Raw genomic sequence first — 25,083 nt, 5'->3', positions numbered from 1 at the left:
GAGCCGAAAGAAAACTACGTTTAAGTACAAAGCTTAATAATAAAAGATGTAAAAAAATATATTTCAATAATCAATTCCAACGGCATCAGCCGGTAACGTTGTGCACGAAAATACGAACTCTCTAGAGCCTCGTCGAGTGGCCGCCAGGTTTCGTATTTTCGTGTACAACGTTACCGACTGATCCCATTGGAATTGATTGTTGAAATATATTTTTTTACATCTTTTATTATTAAGCTTTGTACTTAAACGTAGTTTTCTTTCGGCTCTTGCATTTCTCAAAGTTTGAGACCGATATTTTATGTATAAAAAAAGTTGGAACGTTCAAAAAATGTCGAGGTTCAGAAAAAAGATAAAATAATTTTCAGTGAAGTTCCTACCAAAATGCAGTACCTAAACGTACTTTATTGTACTCTAATACATTTTCCAAAGTTTCAGCTCGATATTTTATTTATAAAAAAAGTTCTTAGGTTTAAAAAAACATTCAGTGAACTGAAAAAGTGAGGTCGGTAATATAGGTATTTAACTGTGTCAATTGCAAAATTAATTTTTAATTATCATACAATTTAAAAATGATGGCATTCTGGTTATTTTAAATTAAAAAAGCGTTCCAAGTTATTAAATGAGAAATTGTCCTACTTAAAAAATTTAATCTGAAAGTTTGCAAGTTAAAATTATTTAAATTTTAGCGCTTTTAGTAAGAAATGATAAAATTTAGATTGCATTTTTAATTTAAAAAATTTTAATCCAGAGTTGTTTATTTTCAAAAATTTTAATCTGAAATTATTCAATTTGAGTGATTAAAAATTGTAAAAATTCAATTTCGAAATTATTCTGTTCTTTAAATTTTACTCTAAAATTATTCAATTTGAAATTGTCCGATTTTTTAAATTTTGTATGCTTTTGATTAAAAACCGGAAATTATTTAATCCTGGGTAATTTCAATTTAAAAGCGCTCAAAATTACTTTCCTATTTTCAAAATTGTCATCTAAAATTATTGAATTTCTTTTAGATTGTAATATTTTTCAAATTATTTAAATTTGAGCACATTCAGTTAAAAATGATTAAATTTAAACTACATTTTTCACTGAAAAAATTTTAATCCAGAATTATTTAGTTTGAAATTGTCCTGATTTCCCAATCTTAATCTAGAATTATTCAATTTGAATGATTATAAATGGTAAAAATTCAATTTTGAAAATTTTCTGTTCTTTAAATTTTACTCTAAAATTATTCTATTTAAAATTGTCCTATTATTTAAATTTTAAATTTTGTACGCTTTTGATTAAAAACCTGAAATTATTTAATTCTGGCTAATTTCAATTTAAAAGCGTTCCAAATTACTTTCCTGTTTTTAAAATTTGTATCCAAAATTTTAAGCTAAAAGTATAAAATTTGAGCGATTAAAAATGATAAAATCTCAATTAAAAAATTATTCATTGAATGTTCAAATTGTCCTATTTTTAACATTTTAATCTAAAATTATCCAATTCTGGTCACTTTCAATTTAAAAGCGTTAAAAATCATTAAATTTGAATTTTCCCTCTTTTTAAAACTTTAATTTGAAATTTTTCAATTTTGAATGCGTTTGAGTAAAAATGGTGAAATATCAATTTTTTAAATTTTTAACTAATCAGGCGTTCCAGATTGTAAATTATCCTATTTAAAAATTTTAATATAAAATTATTCAATTCTGGAAATTTGCAGTTTAAAGCTGTCAACATTATTTAAATTGAAATTGTTAAATTTTAATTTGAAATTATTCAGTTCTGGATATTTTCAATTTAAAACCGTTCCAAATTGTTAAATTAGAAAATTTCCTGTTTTAGTTTGAAAGTTTTAAATTATTCAAATTGTATACGCTTTCAGTTAGAAATTATAAAACTTAAATTAATTTTTTTTCATAATTTTAGTATAAAATTGTTCAAATTTTTTTTCTTTGCTAAAAAATTATTCTTAGTTAAAAAATTCCACTTTTTTATATCACTATTTTTCATTCAAAACATAAATCTTTTTTACTTGATTTAAAGTCAAACTCTCTTGTTAAGAATTGATTTTTTTTGTTTCAAGTTTCATTATTTTGATTGAAAAATTAGTTATTTTGTTGAAAATGGATTTTTTTTCAACTCAAAACTTAATTATTCGAGTTGAAACTGTAACTATTTGATCAAAAATATATTTATTATGTAAAATTTATTATTATGATTAAGATTATTAAATAAAATAAATTTGGGTTTTAATTAAGGCCCGAATCCTACTTTATAATTATTTTCTTCTGATTTTTCAGTTCGGAATTAATTAATTTTTAATTATTGTAAAATTTAAGTTAATTACATGCTTTCAGAATTAAAATCTAAAATGATTCATTTTGCAATTTTACTTCTTTTTTTTTGTTTGCATTTTAGTTTAAAACAATTGAATTTGTTTGAAATTATTCATTTCTGGGGGTGTTGTCAATTTAAAAGCGATCAATATGGTTCAGTTTAAAAATGGCCTCTTTTTTAAATTTTAATCTGCAATGTTCCAATTTTGGGCGTTTTTGATAAAAAAATGATAAAATCCTAAGTTTTGATATATTTATTTTGAACTTGTTGAATTCTAGAAATTTTCATTTAAAAAGTATTCCAAGTGGTTCTTTTAGAAATTGTCCTACTTTCAAATTTTAATCTACTAGTTTTCAAATATTTGAATATTTTCACTTTCAGTTGAAAATGATCAAATATAAATTATTTTTCTATTTTAAAAATTTCAATCCCAAATTACTCATTTTCCTATTTTAAAATTTTAAATCTGAAATTATTTATTCTGAAATTATACTATTTTCCAATTTTGGCCTCTTCTTTTAAAATTATAAAATCTCAACTTTGAAATTATTCTATTTTGAAATATTTAATTTGAAATTATTGAATTCTGAATGTTTTTAATTCAAAAACGTTCCAAATTGTTAATTTGGTAACTCTCCTATTTCAAAATTTTAATCTAAAAGTTTTCAGTGTTAAGTCATTCGAATTTTAGCGCTTTTAGTTAGAAATGATAACATTTGAATTACTTTCCTATTATAAAAATTTCAATCTGAAATTAATTATTTTGAAACTTTCCAAATTTCAATCTAAAATTGTTCAATTCTGGACATTTTAAATTTAAAATCGTTCGAAATAATTTTGAAATTAGCCTATGTGTTAAATTTTAATCTGGATTTTTTCAATTTCGGACGCTTTTGATTAAAATTTTGCAATTATTCAATTCTGGATAATTTCAATTTAAAAGCTTTCCACATTGGAGTTTGTCCACTTTAAAAACATTAATCTGAAAGCTTTAAATTATTCAAATTTTAGCGCACTCAGAAATGATCAGACTTAAATTACTTTTCTATTTTCAAAATTGTGATATAAAAATATTGAATTTGTTTAAAATTATTAAATTCTAGACATTTTTTAATTTCATTTTAGAATTTTTTCATTTATGACGCTTTTAATTGAAAATTATAACATCTCATTTTCAAAATTATTCAATTTTTAAATTTTAATCTGAAAGTTTTCAATCATAATTTTTTTTTTAATGTAAGCGCTTTCAAGTAGAACTGATAAAAAAAATGCTTTCCTATTTTCAACATTTAAATACAAAATTATTCATTTTCCTATTTTTCAGTTTTCTCTGAAAATTTTCCAAATTTTTGATCTAAAATTATTAAATTTGAATGATTAAAAATGGTAAAGTGTCAATTTTTAAATTATTCTTTTAATTTTGAAATTGTCATATTTTTACAATTTTAATATGGAATTTTTTCATTTTGGCCTCTTCATTTAAAATTATAAAATCTCAACTTCGAAATTATTCAATTTTGAAATATTTGATTTGAAATTACGTAATTCTAAATGTTTTTAATTAAAAAACGTTCCACATTATTAATTCGAAAATTATCCAATTTCAAACATTTTAATCTGAAAATTTTCAATATTAAATTATACAAAGTTTAGTGATTTTATTTAGAAATGATAAAATTTAAATTACTTTCCTATTATTAAAATTTTAATCTGAAATTTTCCAAATCTGAAATTTTCCAAATCTGAAAATTTTTTATATAAAGGTGTAAAAAATGGTTCAATTTGAAATTGCCTTCATTTTTAGTTTTGAAATTTTCAGTTTTTGACCCTTTTGATTAAAAATCTTAACTTCGAAATTATTAAATCATTAATTATTTTAATTAATAATAATAAATAAAATTAATAAATAATATAATAATTTTAAATTAATTTAATTAATAAATTAAATTTTAATTATATTTTAATTGGTTATATTTAATTTTTAAATATTATTAATTATTCAATTCTTGATAATTTTAATTTAAAAGCGTTCTAATTTGGAAATTGTCCTATTTTAAACATTGATCTGAATGCTTTAAATTAGTTAAATTGTATCGCTTTTAATTATAAGTTATAATTTTTTTAAATTTATTTATTTCAGCCTATAAATTTAAATTACTTATCTTTTTTCAAAACTTTATTCTAAAATTATTCAATTCTGAATATTTTCAATTTAAAAAGGGTCAAAATTATTCATTTTGAAATTGTCCTATTATTTCAATTTCACTGCAAAATTTTCCAACTTTGAACGCTTTTGATTACTGATTTCAAAATCTCAATTTCGAAATTATTAAATTGAGGATATTTGAAATTTAAAATTTAAAAGGGTTCAAAATTGTTAATTTGAAAATCGCCCTATTTTATTCTCAAAGTTCTCACTTTTAAATTATTTAAATTTTATCGCTCAGAAATTATAAAATTTTAATAACTTTACTATTTTCCAAATTTTAGTCTAAAATTATTCTATTTAAAATTTTCCAATTTCGAACGCTTTTCTTTAGTTGAAAATTCGTCTTTTTTCAGAAACTAATCTTTTTTTAATATGTTTTTATTTAAAACTATCCTGTGTCAAGCTTTTATTTAATTTTCTCTCAATTTAAAAGCTGTATTCTTCATTAAATGAATTTAATTTAATTTTTACAAAACGGTTTTCGAAATTTGAGAAAATGGATCAATTCATAGTGGATATTTTTTTCGGATTTTTCAAATCGGAATTAATTAATTTTGAATTATTGTCAAAGTTAAATTACTCTCCTGCTTTCTAAATTATAATCTAAAATTATTCATTTTGCAATTTCCCTATTTTTCAATTTTAATTTAGAAATGATAAAAAAAATGTCTACTTTCCTATTTTTAACATTTTAATATAAAATTAATTATTTTCCTTTTTTTTTTAATTTTTACTCTGAAATTATTAATTTTGAAATTTTCCCACTTTCAACATTTTTATCTAAAATTATTCAGTTTGAATGATTAAAAAATGTTCAAATCTCCATCTTAAAACTATTCATTCAATTTTGAAAATTTCCTACTTTTTGTAAATTTGAATATGGAATTTTTCAATTTTGGACGCGTTTGACTAAAAAATATAAAATCTTAGTTTTGTAATTATTCAATTATGAATATTTCCAATTTAAAAGCGTTTCAAATTGGAAATTGTCCCATTTCCAAATTTTAATCTGAAAGTTTTTAGTTATTTGAATTTAAGCGCTTTCAATAATAAAATTTTTATAATAAATTTTTAATACATTCCTATTTTCAAAATCGTACTTCAGCATTCAGGATTATTCAATTTAAAATTGTCCCATTTTTTACATTTTAATCTGAAAACTTTCATTTTTGGACACTTGATTAAAAATTGTAAAATATTAATTTCGAATCTATTAAATTATGGACATTTGCGATTTAAAAGCGTTCCAAATTGGAAATTGTCCTCTTTTAAACTTTTGAATAATTAGTTTTAAATTAATTATTAAAGTTTCGATTTAATCTGAATGTTTTCAATTTTAAATCATTCAAATTGTAACGCTTGAAATTAACATTTTTTAATTACGTTCTTGCTTTCAAAATTTTAATCTAAAATTATTTGATTGGGAATTTTCAATTTAAAAGCTGTCAAAATTATTCAATTTGATTTTATGCTATTTTAATATAAAAGTTTTCAATTTTAAATTATTCCAATTTTAGCGCTGAGAAATTGCAAAATTTACATTACATTACTATTTTCAAAATTGTAATCTAAAATTATTGAATTTATTCGAAATTATTAAATTAAAAAAATTCCTAATTAAAAATTTTTATCTGAAAGTTTTCAATTTTAAGTAATTCAAATTTTAACGATTTCAGTAAGAAATGATAAAATATATATCACTTTCCTTCTTTCAAAATTTTAATCCAAAATTATTCATTTTTCTATTTTCAAAATCTTAATCTAAAATTATTCAATTTAAATTATAAAAAATTATTATTCAGTTTTGAAATTGTCCCTTTTTTTACATTTTAATATTCAACTCGAATTTGCCCTATTTTTAAACTGTAATCTGAAATATTTCAAATTTGAACGCTTTTAATTAAAAAGGTTAAATTCTTAATTTTTAAATATTAAATTGGACATTATTCAATTTCAGATAATCTAAATTTAAAATTGTCCAATTTCTAAAATTTTAATTGTAAATTTTACCATTTTGGACGCTTGATTTAAAATGGTAAAATATTAATTTCGAAATTAGTCTATTTTGAAATATTTAATTTGAAATTATTGAATTCTGGATATTTTCAATTTTAAATCGTTCCAAATTGAAAATTGTACAGTTAAAAAATAATTTAAATCTTAAATTATTTCATTCGAAATTATTAAATTCTTGAAATTTTCAATCTAAAAGCGGTCAAAATCATTCAATTTAAAATTGTCCTATTTGTTAAATTTTAATATCAAGATTTTTTTTGATGAAAAATTCAAATCTGGTTGAAAATTTCTATTTTTTCAAGTTGAAAATTCGACTTTTTTGACAGAAATTAATCTTATTTAAATTTATTTAAAACTTTAGCACTTTTAGTTAGAAATGTTAAAATTTAAATTACTTTTTTTATTTTAATTTTTAATCTGAAATTATTTATTTGGAAATTGCCCTGTTTTTCCAAATTTTATTCTAAAATTATTGAATTTAAATGATTAAACATGGTGAAATCTCAATTTTAAAATTGTTCTATTTTTTAAATTTTGCTCTAAAATTATTTATTTCTGGGCATTTTCTATTTCGACTCGTTAAAAATCATTCAATTTGAAATTATCCTATTTTTTAAATTTTAATCTGGAATTTTTCAATTTTTGAGGGTTTTGATTAAAAATATCACATTATTCAATTCTGGGTCATTACAATTTAAAAGCGATACAAATTACTTTGCTAGTTTCAAAATTGTCATATAAAATTATTGAATTTCTTTGTAATTATTAAATTTTCAATTTGTATCCGTTAAAAATGATTTAATTTGAAATTTTCATATTTTTAAAATTATTTAAACATTTTCATCCAAAAATAATTCATTTTCCTGTCTTCAAGATTTTAATCTAAAATTATTTATTTTGAAATTGTCCTATTTTCAAAACTTTAATCTGAAATTTTTCAATTTTGAACGCGTTTAAGAAAAAATAGTAAAATATCATTTTTTTATATATATATATTTAATTTGAAATTATTCAATTCATGATAATTTAAATTTAAAGACGATTTAAATTGCCGTATTTAAAAATTTAATCTAAAATTATTTCATTTGCAATTATTAAATTCTATAAATTTTCAATTTAAAAGCGGTCAAAATTATTGAATTTAAAATTATCCTATTTTTGTCCGTTTATTTAAAAATTGTGAAATCTCAATTTCGAAATTATTTAATTTGACATTTTGCAGCTCTGGATATTTTCAATTTAAAAGCATTAAAAAATATTTCCTTTTTTAATCTAAAAGTTTAAAATTTTTTTTAAAGTTTTAAAAATGGTAAAATTATTCAACTTTAAACGCTTTTATTTAAAAATCGTGCATTTTCAAGTTCTTCCCATTGGAAATCATTTGATTTTAAAATTATTTAAATTTTAATATTTAATTTTTCTTTGAAAATGTATCGATTATAGTTGAAAATTTAAGTATCTTATTAAAAATTCTTTCTTTTCCTTGAAAATTCAACTTTTTTGGTTAGAAATTTAAATCTTGTTTGGTTAAATTAAAAACTTTATCCTTTTTGGTAATAAAAATTTAATTACTTGATTGAAAGTCAAATTTGGTTTGGTGAAAAAATTATATTTTTGTATTTTAAAATTCGCTTTAAAAAAAAATCTTCGATTTAAATATTTTAAATTTAGGAATGATCAAAATTTTACTGATTTAAATGTATATAACGTTTAATAAATATTTTAAATTAAAATTTGTTTATTTCAAACTATCTTGTTTCAAGTTTTTTTTTTAAATTACGTCTTCAAATTATTGGTCAAAAATTAACGAATTTCCCAAATCTTTAAAGCTATATTCTACATTAAATGAATTTAATTTTTACAAAATGGTTTTCAAAATTTGAGAAATAATTCTAATTTTGTTTAAAATTAGTGGAGTACGTCAAAAAAAACACTTCATTAGGTACCTAATAAAATATTCTACGTCAATTTCTGCATTTTTTTTATTATTAATATTACAATTATTCTCTTTTTGTAAGCAGAAATTCTAATCTGTTTCTTTAAATTTGAGAATCTGGGCGCAGAAGTCCTTGTGGTTCTGCCAATCTTTCACTTGGCATTCTCTGAAATAAAAGAAATTCAGATTCTAATTTAGGGCAATGTAATACTTGTACGAAATCCTACTTAAAAATTTTTTTTCGGATTTTTCAGTTTAGAATTAAGAAATTTTAAACTATTATAAAATTTAAATTACTTTCTTATTTTCAAAATGTTGTAATCTAAAATTATTCATTTTGAAATTTGTCTATTTTTTAATTTTAATCTCAAATTATTATTGAATTTGTTTGAAATTATTTAATTCTTACATTTGCAATTTAAGAGCGTTAAATATTATTCAATTTGAAAATAACGGTGTTTTTCTTAATTAAATTTTGAATTATTCAATTTTTGACGCTTTTGATTAAAAATGATAAAATCCTCCATTTTTAAATATGTAATTTGAATTTATTCAATTCTTGATATTTTTATTTAAAAGCATTCCAAAGTCTTTTAATTTTAAATAGACCTCTTTTTAAATTTTAATCTGAAAGCTTACAATTTTAAATGTTTAGATTTGAGCGCTTTCAGTTAGAAGTGATAAATAGTAAGTCACTTTTCTAGTTTCAAAATTTTATTCCAAAAATATTCATTTTCCTATTTTCAGAATTTTTAAACTGAAATTATTTGTTTTGAAATGTTGCCATTTTAAAAATTTTAATCCAAAATTATTCAATTTGAATGATTAAAAATGTTAAAATCTCAATTATGATATTGTCCTATTGTTTAAATTTAAAATTTTTCAAATTTAAACGATAAAAATGATAAAATCTCTACTGTGAAAGTATACCATTTTGAAATATTTAATTTTAAATTATTCAATTATGAATATTTTCCATTAAAAAGCGTTCCAAATTGTTAAATTGGAAATTTTATCATTTAAAAATTGTAATATGAAAGTTTTTAATTTTAAGTTATTCAAATTTTAGTGCGTTCAAACAGAAATAGTAAAATTTAACTTGCTTTCCTATTTTCAAATCGTAATTCCAAAATTATTTATTTTCCTATTTTCAGGATTTTAATATGAAATTATTTATTTTGAAATTATCCTATTTTTCGAATTTTAATCTGAAATTTTTCAATTATGGACGCATTTGAATAAAAATGTGAAATTATTCAATTCTTAGTCATTTCAATTTGAAAGCGCTCCAAATTTTTTCATTTTCAATTTGAAAGCATTAAAATTGACTAAATTCGAAATTATCATATTTTTAAAATTATTTAAATTTTAGCGCTTTCAGTTAGAAATTATAAAATTTTTAATACTTTTCTATTTTCAAGATTTTAATCTAAAGTTATTTATTTTTAAATTATCCTATTTTAAAAACTTCCTTCTAAAATTATTCAATTTGAATGATTAAAAATGGTAAAATTTCAATTTTTAAATTATCAATTTAATTTTGAAATTGCCCTATTTTTTCCATTTTAATCTAAAATTATTTAATTCTGGACATTTTCAATTTCAACGCGTTAAAAATGATTTAATTTGAATTTTCCTTATTTTTTAAACTGTAATATGAAATTTTTCAAGTTTGGATGCTTTTAAGAAAAATTTGTAAAATATCAATTTTTAAAATATTTAATTTCGAATTATTTAATTCATAAAAAATTCAATTTAAAGGCCTTAATCTGAACTTTTTCAACTTTAAACGCTAAAAATGATAAAATCTCAACTTCGAAAGTATTCAATTTTGAAATATTTAATTGGAAATTGTGCAATTATGAATATTATCAATTAAAAACCGTTCCAATTCTAAGTTATTAAAATTTTAGCGCGTTCAATGAAAAATAATAAAATTTAACTTGCTTTCCTATTTTCAAAACCTAATTCCAAAATTATTAATTTTCCGGCCAATTTCGATTGAATCTCCTAAATTGAAAATGGTCCTGTTTTAAAATATTAATCTGAAAGTTTTAAATTATTTAAATTTTAATGCACTTAGTCAAAACTTTTAAAATTTTAATTTCTTTCCTATTTTTAAAATTGTAATCTAAAATTATTGAATTTGTTTGAAATAATTTAATTCTTGTCATTTTCAATTTGAAATTGTCATATTTTAAATTGTTTAAACTTTAGCGCTTTTAATTAGAAATTATACAATATTTAATACTTTCCTGCATATTTTCAAGATTTTAATTTAAAGTTAATTGTTTTGTATTTATCCTATTTTCAAAACTTCAATCTACAATTATTCAATTTGAATGATTAAAAATTGTAAAATCTAAATTTTAAAATTATTCCTTCAATTTTAAAAATGTCCTTTTTTACATTTTTATATTAAATTATTAAATTTTGGACATTTTAAATTTCGACGCGTCAGAAATTATTCAACTCGAATTTGCCCTATTTTTTAAACTGTAATCTGAAATATTTCAAGTTGGACCGCTTTTGATTAAAAATTAAAAATTGTCCTATTTTTTACATTTAAATTGGAAAATTTTTCAATTTTGGACGCTTAATTAAAAATTGTAAAATATTAATTTCGAAATTAGTTTATTTTGAAATATTTAATTTGAAATTATTGAATTATGGATATTTTCAGTTTAAAGTCGTTCCAAATTGAAAATTGTCGTATTAACAAATTTTAATATTAAATTGTTTAATTCGAAATTATTAAATTCTTGAAATTTTCAATCTAAAAGCGGTCAAAATTATTCAATATGAAATTGTCCTATTTTAAAATTTTTAATATCAAGATTTTCAACTTTGAACGCGTTTATTTAGAAATTGTGAAACCTCAATTTCGAAATTATTCAATGTTGACAAATTTAATCTGCAATTTTACCGTTATGGTTATTTTCTATTTAACATTATTCAAATTTTTGGCATTTTCAGTTAGATATCATCAAATTTAAATTACTTTCCTACTTTAAAAATAATAATATAAAATTGTTTGAATTAAAATTGTAATTTTAAATTTTAATTGAATGTTTTTCAATTTTGGACAAAATTTTGGATTTTTTAAATTTTTTCAATTATTTAATTTGAAATTATTGAATTCTGGATATTTTCAATTCAAAAGCTTTAAAAATTGAAAATTGTTCTAGATTAACATTTTAATTTGAAATTATCAATTAGAAATTATAAAATTTAAATTAATTTCCTGTTTTTTTTTTCATTTTTATTCTAAAGTTATTCATTTTGAAATTGTCCCATTTTCAAAATTTTAATATAAAATTGTTCATTTGGAAATCGTCCTATTTGAAAATATTTAATCTAAAATTATTTAATTAGAAATTACTTAATTCGAAAAATTTCCAATTTAAAAGTGGTGAAGATTATTCAATTTTAAATAATTGCGTATTTTAAAAATTTTAGTAATAAATTTTTAAACTTTGGACGCTTTTGATTGAAAATGGTAAAATCTCAATTTTGAAATTATTTAATCGTGAAATATTTATTTTTAAATTATTCGGTTCTGGAAATTTTCAGTTAAAAAAAGTTTTAAATTGGAAATTGTCGTATCTTTGAATTTTAATCTGGAAGTTTTTAATTTTATGTAATTCAAATTTTTGGCGACAGTGTCTTTAATTTAAAAACTTTAATAACAGTGATTTTTCCTTTTTTTTAAAGTAGCTCTATATTACTGTATCTAATTATTTATTTTTAAACTCCCGTTTTTTTATACTAAATTTTTTTAACTAAAAATTTATTATTTATAATTTCTTGTTTGTTCAGAATTTATCTTTTTGGAATGAAAATCTAATTACTTCATTGAAAGTTTAACTCCTGTGTCAAGAATTAATTTGTTGGCTTGAAGATCCATAATTTTAATTGAAAAATAAGCTTTTTTTTAATTAATTAATTTTTTTCTAACAATGAAATTTTTGAATGAAAATTATCTTTTTTTGGTAGGTTTAAATATATTTTTATTTTGAAATAATGAAAATTTGAACGATTTAAATTTATTTGATGTTTTATAAATTTTTAAATTTAAATTTTTTTATTTGGAAAATAATTAATTTCAAATTATCCAGTTTCATTCTTTTATATAAAAAATAAAATTAAACGTTTTTAGCGTGGTTCAACATTTTTTTATTACAAATCAAATGTTGTCAATTTTTAATGATGGAATTTTTTAAAGATTTTTTTGAGCAATTATTCGATTTTATAGGATTTAAACTCAAAACACTTTTAGTTTAAATTTTATATAAATTAAAAATAAAAAGATTTAATTTTTAAATAACCAATCTTTAACAATTTATATATAAAGTAAATTAATTTCTAATGTTACAATCTAAAAATATTTTATTTTCAACACTCAATTCAAAAAATTTGGTCCCAAAATCTTACCGGCCTTTTTTAAGATGTTCAATTTATAAGGCCTCCTTACAAAAATCCGGAATTAAAAATTGGAAATTCGGACATTTGCAATTGCAAAATTGTAGAATTGCAATTGTAGAAAATTTTTAAAATTTAAATAAAATTTTTTTTTAAATTACGCATAAAATTACGTTCCCGCGAATTGTGATATCGAGTTAAAAATTTGTTAAATTAAGTAAAAAATACTAAAAAAGTTTTGGATTGTCTTGAATTTTTGGAATTACAACAAAAATATTTTTAAAATCTTTAGATTTTTAAAAAAATTTCTGTAAATTATTATTATTTTTTTTAATGTTTGAAAGACCCATTTCATTTCCAAGTTTTTAATTCGATATCTCATTTCTAAAATAAGTTACAAAAAATGTCGGTAAGGTAGGAAATAAGTAAGTAGTACATGACCTTAAGAAATAAAAAAATTATTATAAAAATTACCTTCCACAATACCAGGCCTCTTTGCATTTAGAGCATCGTTGCGTAGAACCCTCTTTGCAGAGAAAACATTTTTTTCGATCGATAATTTCCAATTTTTCAATATTGTAGGATTCGCTCAATATTTGCGCCGTGGCTTTTATATCTTCTATATTTCTGGTAAATAGAGCTTTCGATTGATTCTTTGCCAACCTTTTCCACTTTTTGTCGTGTTTTTCCATTATGGAAATTCTGATCTAAGATAAAAAGATAAGGGCCATGTAATACTTATCCGATTACTACCTTACCGACATTTTTTTCTCGACATTTTTTGGCATTCCCAGAATTTTTAGGACCATAAAATCGTTCCTTAGTGTCTTTTAATTATTTTCTAAAATTGTCAACTTGATGTCTTAATTCGTTTGGACGTGAGTTGTTTTAAAAAAATGTCGGTAAAGTAGGAATCGTGTAAATATTACATGGCCCTAATACAATTTTTATTTTTTTTTGTTTATTTATGAAAAACTAAACTTATGTTTAAAAAATGATCTTACTTGAGGAATCATTTCTACATTTATTGATCGTTGTGTAGTCGAATTTTGCGAGCTGACATTTAAATAACTCAACCATCTTCGCAAATCTACGAGAGGAGAAATTTGATCGAGCACATGTTCGTGCATATATTTCTGCAACTAATTTTTATTTCGGTTATTAATAAAATGGTTTTTAACTTTTAAGGCCATGTATTACATATTCAGTTCCTACTTTACCGACATTTTTCGAATTGAGATAGGGAGTACAAATTTGGGAAACTTAAGTGAAAAACACTAAAGAACTTTTGTACAGTTCTAAATGTTGGGAAAAATAAAAAAATAAAATTAATTTGTAATTCCAAAAATGTCGGTAAAGTAGAAATCGGGTAAGTATTACATAGCCTTAGATTGAAAATTAAATTATTTTAAAAACTTACCTTTAATAATTGAGATTGCCTGAATTCTGTGATTTCATAATAAGGAGCACATCTGTGATTTAAAAGAATTTCTCTCAAACCGAACCAAACTTGGCCCTCAATTCTCGAAATTTTATCTTCTTCTTGCGGGCTTACTTTCTTCCATTTTCCATCGTAAACCATCTTTTGTCCTGTTGAAAATTATTAAATACAGATTTTTTTATTCGAGGCCATGTAATATTTATCCGATTCCTACCTTATCGACATTTTTCTGCCAAAAAAATGAATTTTCAGGTAAGATGATGAAATATTCAATTGGAATTAGTTCCATTTTGAGTACAACTAAATACTTCAAAAATAATAATTCTAATAATAGTTTAAAAATTAATCATTTTCCAAAAAAAAGTTAAATTCTTTTTTTAATTTTGAACACAAATGAATTAATTTTCACTTAAAATGAATCTTTAACTATAATAATTGAAGTTTCAACTTAAAAGATTGATTTTTCACAAAAAAAAAGATTTTTTAACAAAATAAATGAATTATCAACCATATAGTTGTATTTCCAATTTAAAAAAAATCAATTTTAAACTAAACAAGATTAATTCTCAACTAAAAATGTACTAATTAAAATTTCAGCTGAAGATTAAGTTTCCACCAAGAAGGATGATTTTTCAACAATATACATGAATTTGCAACTAAAAAAAAAAATCATAAAATAGTTGAATTTTAAACTAAAAAAGATCAATCTTCAACAAAAAATGCAATATTCAGGTGAAAAAGTAATTGTCCGTAAAAATAAAAAAATGAAATTTTCAAATAAGTGTTGAATTTTCAACTAAAACGATGAATCTTTAATTGAAATATATGAATTTGTAACCAAAAAAATTAACTTTTAACAAAAGATTCGAAATTTCAACGCAGTACTTTGATTTTCAAACCAAAAGATGAATTTTGAACTAAAATTATAAATATTTAACTGGAATACTTGAATTTTACATACAAAAGATGAATTTTCAAACAATAGGATTAATTTCCAAATCAAAATATTAATATTCAAATAAAAAACATAATTTTGCAACAAAAAAATAATTTTTCGAGAAAAAAAATTGTCAACCACTTTTAAATTTTTAACTAAAATGATGTATATTCAACTGGAATATATGAATTAGTAAATAAAAAATTTAATTTTTAACAAAAGATTCTAACTTTCTACCCAGCGCTTTTATTTTTTAACAAAAAGATGAATTTTAAACTAAAATTATGAATATTTAACTGGGATATTTGGATTTTACATTCAAAAGATGAATTTGTATACAAGATGATTATTTTTTAAATAAAAGTATCAATATTCAAACAGAAAAGATAATTTTGCAACAAAATACACGAATTTTCAACTAAAAGAGTCAAATTATCATAAAATATTAGAATTTTCGACTAAAAAAGATCCGTTTTCAAACAAAAATGCAATAGTTAAATTTTCAGTTAAAAAAAATAATTTGTCGAGAGAAAAAAAAAATTTTTCAAACAGTTTAAAATTTTTAACCAAAATGAATTATCTTTAACTGGAATATATGAATTTGTAACCAACAAAATTAATTTTTAACAAAAGATTCGAAATTTCAACCCAGTACTTTTATTTGCAAGCCAAAAAATAAATTTTCAACTAAAATTATAAATATTTAACTAGAATACTTGAATTTTACATACAAAAGGATTAATTTTCAAATAAAAATATTAATTTACAAACAAAAAAGACAATTTTGCAACAAAATACATGAATTTTCAACTGAAAAGAAGCAAATGTTCAGAAAATATTAGAATCTTTTACTAAAAAATATAAGTTTTCAACCAAAAATGCAATAGTTAAATTTTCAGATTAAAAAAGTAATTTTTCGAGAGAAAAAAAAAAAAATTCTCAATCAGTTTTGAATTTTTAACTAAAATTATGTATATTCAACTGCAATATATAAATTTGTATAAAAAAAATTATTTTTAAAAAAAGATTCGAATTTTCAACCCAGTACATTTATTTTAAACAAAAATATGAATTTTCAACTAAAATGATAAATATTTAACTGTAATACTTGAATTTTATTTCCAAAAGATGAATATTGAAACAAGAGGACTAATTTTTAAATAGAAAGATAATTTTTTAAACAAAAAAAATGATTTTTTCACAAAATAAATGAATTTTCGACTATAAGAGTTAAATTTCCATAAAATATTAGAATTTTCTACTAAAAAATATAAGTTTTCAACCAAAAATGCAATAGTTAAATTTTCAGATAAAAAAAGTAATTTTTCGAGAGAAAAAGAAAACAAATTCTCAAGCAATTTTGAATTTTTAACTAAAATTATGTATCTTTAACTGGAATCCTAAAATTTTCAACAAAAAAGACAACTTTTCAACTAAAATGATAAATATTTAACTGGAATACTTGAATTTTATTGCCAAAAGATGAATTTTTAAATAAAAAGATTAATTTTCAAACAGAAAGATTGAGACACATTTTTAACGAAAATAGTTCAATTTTCAGATAAAAAAAAATTATTTTATCAACAAAATTTTTTTTTTAACCAAAGTGATGTATTTCTAACTAAAGCAAGGAATATTTAAATGGAATACAAGACTTTTAAATCAAAAAGATGAATGTGTATCTAAAAGGATTAATTTTATTTGAAAAGACGATTTAAAAAAAAAATATCTGAATCAAATAGTTGAATTTTAAATTTAAAAAGATCCATTTTCAACCCAATAGTTGAATTTTGAATGAAACAAGATCAGTTATCAACGAAAAACGGAATAGTTCAATTTTAAGATCAAAAGATTAATTTTTCGCAAAAAAAAATTCAACTAAAATGATGAATCTTTAACTGGAATCGATAAATTTTCGACCAAAATGGTGAATTTTTAATTAAAAAATGTAATCTTCAACCATGTAGTTTTATTTTGAACCAAGAAGATGAATTTCCACCAAAAGTGTCGAATTTTCAATTACCATAATTAATATTTAACTGGAATACTTGGATTTTAAACTAAAAAATGCTAACTTTTAATAAAATAGTCGAATTTTGAACTAAAAAATATCACTTTTAAAACAAAAGTGGAATAGTTAAATTTTCAGAAATATGCAATTACTTGATGTCTAATTAAAAATTCAATGATTTTAATTAAAAATTAATCTCTTTGTTTAAAAATTAACTTTTTCAGATGTAAATATAACTATTCAACTTTTGGTTGCATATTTATCTTCTTTAGTTAGAAATTTAGGAATTTTGTTAAAAATTCGTCTTTTATGATAGAAATCAATCTTCTGGGTAGAAAATTCATCTATTTTATTTAAAATTCAAATATTTCTGTTCAATCATGATAATTTTAGTAAAAATTTATCAGCTTGATTGAAAAATAATTTTTTTAAATGAAAATTTAGTTATTCCATTTTTAATTAAAAAATGTGTTGTGTTTTTTTTATTTCAAAACTAAACTATTTTGTTGAAAATTTGTCGCTTTTAGTTGGAAAATCAATTGTTTAGCTCAGAATTAATATATTTAGTTAAAAATTGTTTTTTTTGTAGGGAAAATTAATCTTTTTGGTGGAAAATTTAACTATTTCAGTTACAAAATTCATTATTTTAGTTGAAAATTCATCATAGTTGTTTAAAAAAATATATTTTTTTAACTGAGAATTTAACTATTCCATTGTTGGTTAAAAATTGATCTTTTTTAGTTGAAAATTCAACTATTTGGCTGTAAATTCACGTATTTTATTAAACAATCGTTTTTTTGTGTAGAAAATTAATCTTTTTTGTTGAAAATTTAACTATTTCAGTTAAAAATTTATCTATTCAGTCGAAAATTCATCATTCTGGTTGAAAATAAAAATTGCTTTGTTGGAAGTCTTTTGTTAGAAATTCAACACTTTGAATAAAAATTTGTATTTTTGTTATTGGCGGAAAATTACTTTTTTAAACTGAAGATTGAAATATTCCATTTTTTGTTGATTATTTTTGTTTAGTTTGAAAATGTAAATATTTTTTTAAAAATTAATTTGTTTTCGGATGAAAATTAAGTTATTCCAGTTGAAGGTTCATCATTTGCATAGAAATTTAATATTTTTGGATTCAAATTCAACTACTCCAGTTAAAAATTTATAATTTTCTATGAAAATTCATTACTCTGTTTGAGAAGGTAACTATTTTTTAAAATTCTTTTTTTGTTGTTGTTTGAAAATGATTGCAATGGAATATTCATCCATTTTAGTTGGAAATTCGTCTCTGGTTAAAATTTTTTTGTTCAGTTTAAAATTACTGTGTTTCTTGAAGAATATTTTTTTTGTTTGTACAAAATTAATCTTCTCATTTAAAAACTCAACTATTTTAGTTACAAATTTAGTTCGAAAATTCAACTATTTCAGTTAAAAATTCATTATTTTAGGTGAGAATTCATCAACTTGGTTGAAAGACAATTTTTTAAATTAAAAATTAACTATTCAATTCTTTGCTAAAAATTGATCTGTTCGTTCAAAATTCACTTATTTCAGATTCCATTTAACGATTCATCGTTTTAGTGGAAAATTTATTTATACATTTTAAAATGTAGCTATTTTTTAATATTTTTAAAACTATAATTCTAATAATTGTTTTTTAAAATTTTTGAACTCAAAATCTTTTTTGCTAAAAATTAATAGTCTTGCTAGAAAATTCAATTCGTTGATTTTTTAAAATAAAAATTAAAGTGTTTCAGTTGAAGATTGAACGTTTTAGTTGAAAATCCATCTCTCTGGTTGAACATTAATGTTTGTAATACAAATTTAATTATTCAATTTTTGGTTAATAAACGATTTTTTAATTGAAAATTCGTCTTTTTTGATAGAAAATATTCTCTTGGGTGGAAAATTGATCTTTTTAAATTTTAATTGAAAATTATCTAAAATTATTAATATTATCTAATTAATATAAAAAAAAAATATATATATAATTAATATAATCTAAAATTGTTAATTAATTTCTCTTGTCAAGAACCCAACATGAATAATAAAAACACTGTATGTTTTTGGTTGAAAATTAATTTATTTTGTTGAAAATTTGTATTTTTTGTACAAAATTAATCGTCTTTGTTAAAAATGTATGTTTTTGTTTAAAATTAATCCACCCCAGTTAATCATTTAGCATTTTAAATGAAAATTTAACTATTTGATTGGAAATTAATATTTTTCTGTGAAAATTCAACAGTTTGCTTTAAATACAACTATTTTTTGTTTAAAATTAAAATCTTTTTTGTTGAAAACTTAAATATTGAATTTTTGGTTGAAAACTTATATTTTTTTGTTAAAAATTCGACTGTTTTATAAAATTTTGCCTCCTTTAGTGTAAAATTCATGTATTTTGTTGAAAAAAAACATTTTTTTGTTTACAAATTAATCTTTTTGGTTGAACACCCTAATATTCCAGTTAAATATTTATATTTCTTAATTTAAAATTCGTCTGTTTGTTTTGATAATAAAGCTACTTGTTTCAATGTTCTAACCTTTTGTTAACAATTTTGATTTGTTTTGTTTGAAAGTCTTATATTCTAGTTTGAAAATTCAACTTTTTATATTGATAATTTGTTCTTTTTTACCGGAAAATTAATTTTTTATCCAAATATTTATCTACTGCATTTTTGGTTAAAAACGGATATTTTAAAATGAAAATCTGACTATTTTATAAAATTTGCCGCTTTTAGTTAAAAATTCATCGTTTTGTTTGAAAATACAACTATTTATTCGAAAGTTCGAATCTTTTGTTACAAATAATTTTTTTTTTTTATTGAAAGTCTTAGATTCTAGTTGAAGATTCGTCATTTTATTTGAAAATTCAATACTTTGGTTGAAAATTTGTTTTGTTTTTTTAGCGGAAAATAAATTTTTTCATCTGAAGATTTATTTATTGCTTTTTTGGTTGAAAACTGATATTTTGTAGTTAATAATTCGACTATTATATAAAAATTTGCTTCTTTTGGTTGAAAATGCATATATTTTATTGAAAAAAAAAAACAACATTTTGTATGCAAATTCATCTTTTTGGTTGGAAATCTAAATATTCCAGTAAAATACTTCTATTTCTTAGTTGAAAATTCGTATTTTTGTTTAAAAATAAAACTAATTGGTTGACAGTTCGAATTTTTTAGTTAAAAATTATTTTGTTGTTTGAAAGTTTAATATTCCAGTTGAAGATTTATAATTTTAGTTAAAAATTCAACATTTTGGTTCAAAATTTGCTTTTTTTTTAGCGAAAAATTATTTTTGTTTCCGAAATCTTATCGATTGCAATTTTGGTTAAAAATCGGTCGTTTTAGTTGAAAATTTGACTATTTTATACAAATTTGCCTCTTTTAGTTCAAAATTCAAGTATTTTGTTAAAAACAAATTTTTTCTTTAAAAATTTATCTTTTTGGTTAATATATATATTTTTTTAGTTGAAAATTGATCTTTTTGTTTAAAAATACAACTACCTGGTTGAAAGTTCGGATCTTTCGTTAAAAATTATTTTTTTTAATTGACTGAAATTCTTATACTCCAGTTGAAGATTCATCATTTTAGTTGAAAATTCAACACTTTGGTTCGAAATTTGTTTTTTTAGCGGATAATTCATTTTTTTATTCGAATTTCAGAAAATTGTCATTCAATTTTTGACAAAAAATCATGATTTGTAAGTCCGAACTCATGAAACCTTAAAATTTCTTGTGTCAAAAAAATATACGTCCTTTGGACTTTAAAATTTTAATCGTTGATTCTTGAGGGCAACTAAGCTGGTACCCCTGCGGGGGCCCCTATGAAACATCCATATTGTGAGATTTCGAATTTAAAAAAAGTGCATTCCAATTTTTGACAGAAATTAATTGTTTGTAAGTCTGAACTCATCAAAACTTAAAATTTCTGGTGTCAAAAAACTATACGTCTTTTGGACTTTGAAATTTTAATCCTTGCTTCGTGAGGACATCCGAGATGGGCCCTCGACGGGAGCCCTCGTAGAATTTCCACGCGTGGAACATCCATGCGAGCCCCCGCCGGGGGTCCTCATACAAAGAGGTCTCAGCGGGGCTTTTTCCACACAGTTTATATAAAAATTTGCTTCTTTTAGATGAAAATTCATGTATTTTGTTGAAAAAAAATTTTGTTTGGTTGAAAATTAATCTTTTTGGTTGAAAATCCAACTATTCCAGTTAAATATATATTGTAGTTGAAAATTCGTCTTTTTGTTTTAAAATACAAGTATTTGGTTGAAAGTTCGAATCTTTTGTTAACAATGATTTTTTGTTGTTGATTGAAAGTCTTATATTCCAGTTCAAGATTCATCATTTTAGTTGAGAATTTAACACTGTGGTTGACATTTTCTTTTAGCGAAAAATTATTTTTGTTTCTCAAATTTTATCTATTGCAATTTTGGTTGAAAATTGATCATTTTAGTTAAAAATTCAACTATTATATACAAATTTGCTTCTTTTAGATGAAAATTAATGTATTTTGTTAAAAAAAATTTTTTTGTTTGCAATTTCATCTTTTTGGTTGAAAATCCAAATATGTCAAATATTTATATTTTTTAGATGAAAATTCATCCTTTTCTTTGAAAATAAAAAAACTTGGTTGAGGGTTCAAATCTTATATTAAAAATGATATATTTTTTTTGTTTGAAAGTCTTATATTTTAGTTGAAAAATCATCATTAGTTGTAAATTCAAAATTTTGATCGATAATAGTTCTTCTTTAGCGAAAAATTAATTTTTTGTCTGGAAATTCATCCATTGCATTTTTGGATGAAACCTGATCGTGTTTAGTTAAAAATTCAACTATTTTATGAAAATTTGTCTCCTTTAGTTCAAAACTCATCTTTTTGATTTAAAAATTAATCTTTTCATTTGAAAATTAATCTTCTTGTTTAAAAATTCATCTTTCGGGAGCTAAATTAAACTATTATTTTTGGGTACTTTAGAAGATTCCAAGAAATATCAAAAGATTTAAAAAACTTCCAGAGCCTTTTTCCTACCTTTCCAATTTTTTAACTCCGTACGTCAATTCGAAAAATGTCGATAAAGTAGGAATCGGTAATCGGGTAATGTCCTTAAATTAATTATTTTTATTTTGATAAAATGTTTATACCGTCAATGTCTTTATACCAAGGTTTCAATTCTAAAAGTTGGCACAATAAATACGGAACATCGTGAGTGCAAAGAAGTCTTGATAATGCACAAAGCGGGAGGTTATCTGCAAATTCTGCCAAATAGCGCAGAATGGAGATGCATTTTATTCCTATATCGAATTCCAATTCTTCTTTCTTTTGAAATAATTCTCCCAAGCAGGAGCTTGTACAAAAAATTAGTTGTAATTTCAAAAATAGATTTTTTTAGTTTGAGGCCATGTGATGAGTGGGTCACGTGACCAGATTCCTACCTTACCGACATTATTTTTATTTCATGACTTATTTTCAAACGAAACACCATATCGAGTTGAAAATTTGGGATAATAATTAAGAAGCGCTAAGAAAGGTGATTCTGGCCCTAAATTTTAATAATTATAAAAAAGATATTTTAGTAAATATTTTTATTTGCTTTTTTCATAGTTATTAAAATTCAGGACCAGACCCACATTTCCTAGTCCATCTTATTCATTATCCCAAATTTTCAACTCGATCAGGCGCTTTTTGTGAAAATAAGTTAAGAAATAAATAAAGTGTCGGTAAGGAAGAAATCCTGTCACATAAAACATTTGTCACTTTAACTTTTAAGGCCATGTAATAATTACCCGATTCCTACTTTACCGATAAAATCCTCTTTTTGGGGTGAAATTGCAACAATTTAAAAAATTTTCATTGAAAATTAATGTTTTTGTGTTTTTAAATTAAACTGAAATTTTTCACCGTTGAGAATTCAACTGCTTAGTTGAAAGTTCGAGAACTTTGTTGAAAACTAATTTTTTTATTGGAGATTAATCATTTTTTAAAAGTTAATATATTATTTCGTTCAGAATTCGTTTTTTTCTGCTTGAAAATTTAAGTTTTAAATTTTAGTAAAGAATTCATTTCTTTGGTTGAAAATTCATCTTTGTACTTTAAAAATTTACCAGTTTAGTTAAAAATTGAACTATTTTGTTAAAAACAAATCTTTTTGTCGGAAATTGAACTGTTTTATTAAGAATTTATCTTTCTGGGTTAAAAATACGAATATTCTCGTAAAAAATTAATTTTTATTTTAAAAAAATCATATTTTAGTCTGGAAAAATTAAACTGAAATATTTCTCCATTGAGAGTTTAAGCACTCAACATTTTATTTTCATTTCAAAACTTCATTTGTTTTGGTTGAAAATTCAACTTCTTAGTTAAAAGCTGAACGAATTTGTTAAAAATATTTTTTTATTAAAGATTCCGTACCTTATATGTTGAAAATTGTTTGTTTTTTTAATTAATTTTATTTCTGAAAATGTATTTTGTTGAAAATTTAGTTTATTCTACTATTTTGTTTTAAAAAACATCTTTTTTGGTCGAAAATTTAAACATTTGGATGAAAGCTCTTTTTTTTAAGTTAAAAATAAAACTATTTTGGTAAAAAATTAGCATTTTCTTTTTGCTTAAAAATTAATTTTTCAAACTTAAAAATTTATCTATTCCAGTTAAAGATTCATCATTTTAGTTAAAAATTCAAGTTTTTTTTTAATTCATCTTTTTCGTTGAAAATGCAAGTATTTAGTTAAAAATTCGATTCGTTGGTTGAGAATTTAACTCTATTCAGTTGGATGTCAGTGTATTTTGTTGAAAATTTTTATTTTTGGTTGATTCTTTTTTTTAGCTGAAAATTCAACTATTTGGTTGAAAATTGAACTATTTTGTTTAAAATTTAAATTATTTTAATTCTATTTATTTGATTATTATTTTATTTTTTTATGATTCTTTATTTTGGTTGAAAATTCGTCATTTTAGATAAAAATTAATTATTCTTACTGATAATTAAAATTTTCCATTTTGGGTTTAAAACTGATCCTTTTTAGTTGAAAAACATTAATTAAAAAATTATTTTTAATTCGAATAAGTAAATTTTAATTTTCAAAAATTTAATTCAAAATCTAAAGAAAAATAAAAAACATAAATTAAAAATGAAAAAATAAAAAGATTAAAATGCTGGCCTTTGAATGTTAAACGAAAGAGAAAAGAAAAATTGATCAGGCTAAACACAGGGAAATTTGAAAATTAAGCTTTTCCGCTAAAAATTCCAATCTTGTTAATCTTGATTCAATTCTTGTTACAAATAAAAATTGTTGTCTTTAAATATTATTTGTCATGGAAAATGAGAAATAAGTATAAGAAAAATCAAGGAATTTTGAAAATAAAATTTTGCCGCCGCTCTCAGTTCGTCAGTGTTTTTTTACTCAACTTTTTTACAATTTTCAACTAAATATCTCAATTCATGTGGAATAAAGTTTGTAAAAAGTGTCGAAAAAGTAGGAATTTTGAACTATTACATGGCTTTTATATTTCTTGAAAAAGAGAGTTTAGATTTTAGAAAGTGTCGAAAAAGTAAGAATCTGTTAATTATTACATAATAATAAAAATAAAAAAATTATTAAGGGCATGTGACACAGCTAAATACCTATATTACCGACCTCACTTTTTCGGTTCACTGAATGTTTTTTTGAACCTAAGAACTTTTTTTTGTAAATAAAATGTCGAGCTGAAACTTTGGAAGATTTATTAGAGTACAATAAAGTACGTTTAGATACTGCATTTTGCTAGGAACTTCACTGAAAAT

General features: G+C 21.4%; 1 protein-coding gene across 1 annotated transcript in view; it reads right to left on the bottom strand.

Annotated features, from left to right (window-relative positions):
- Positions 1 to 8,573: 8,573 nt before the first annotated feature.
- The window catches only part of LOC117177236 (zinc finger MYND domain-containing protein 10), a 22,796-nt gene continuing 6,286 nt past the window's right edge, over positions 8,574 to 25,083 (bottom strand). Inside the window, exons 4-8 of the mRNA XM_033367812.1 lie at positions 22,445 to 22,647; positions 14,326 to 14,495; positions 13,910 to 14,047; positions 13,380 to 13,612; positions 8,574 to 8,649 (exon numbers count right to left, since the gene is read on the bottom strand). Coding sequence (XP_033223703.1) covers positions 8,574 to 8,649; positions 13,380 to 13,612; positions 13,910 to 14,047; positions 14,326 to 14,495; positions 22,445 to 22,647 — 820 coding nt within the window. The remainder of the gene's footprint in view (positions 8,650 to 13,379; positions 13,613 to 13,909; positions 14,048 to 14,325; positions 14,496 to 22,444; positions 22,648 to 25,083) is intronic.

The sequence above is a fragment of the Belonocnema kinseyi genome, chromosome 1 (genome assembly GCF_010883055.1).
Source record: "Belonocnema kinseyi isolate 2016_QV_RU_SX_M_011 chromosome 1, B_treatae_v1, whole genome shotgun sequence".
Lineage (NCBI taxonomy): Eukaryota > Metazoa > Arthropoda > Insecta > Hymenoptera > Cynipidae > Belonocnema > Belonocnema kinseyi.
The sequence above is the reverse complement of the archived record's forward strand: the minus strand, read 5'-3'. Positions and strand labels throughout refer to the sequence as shown.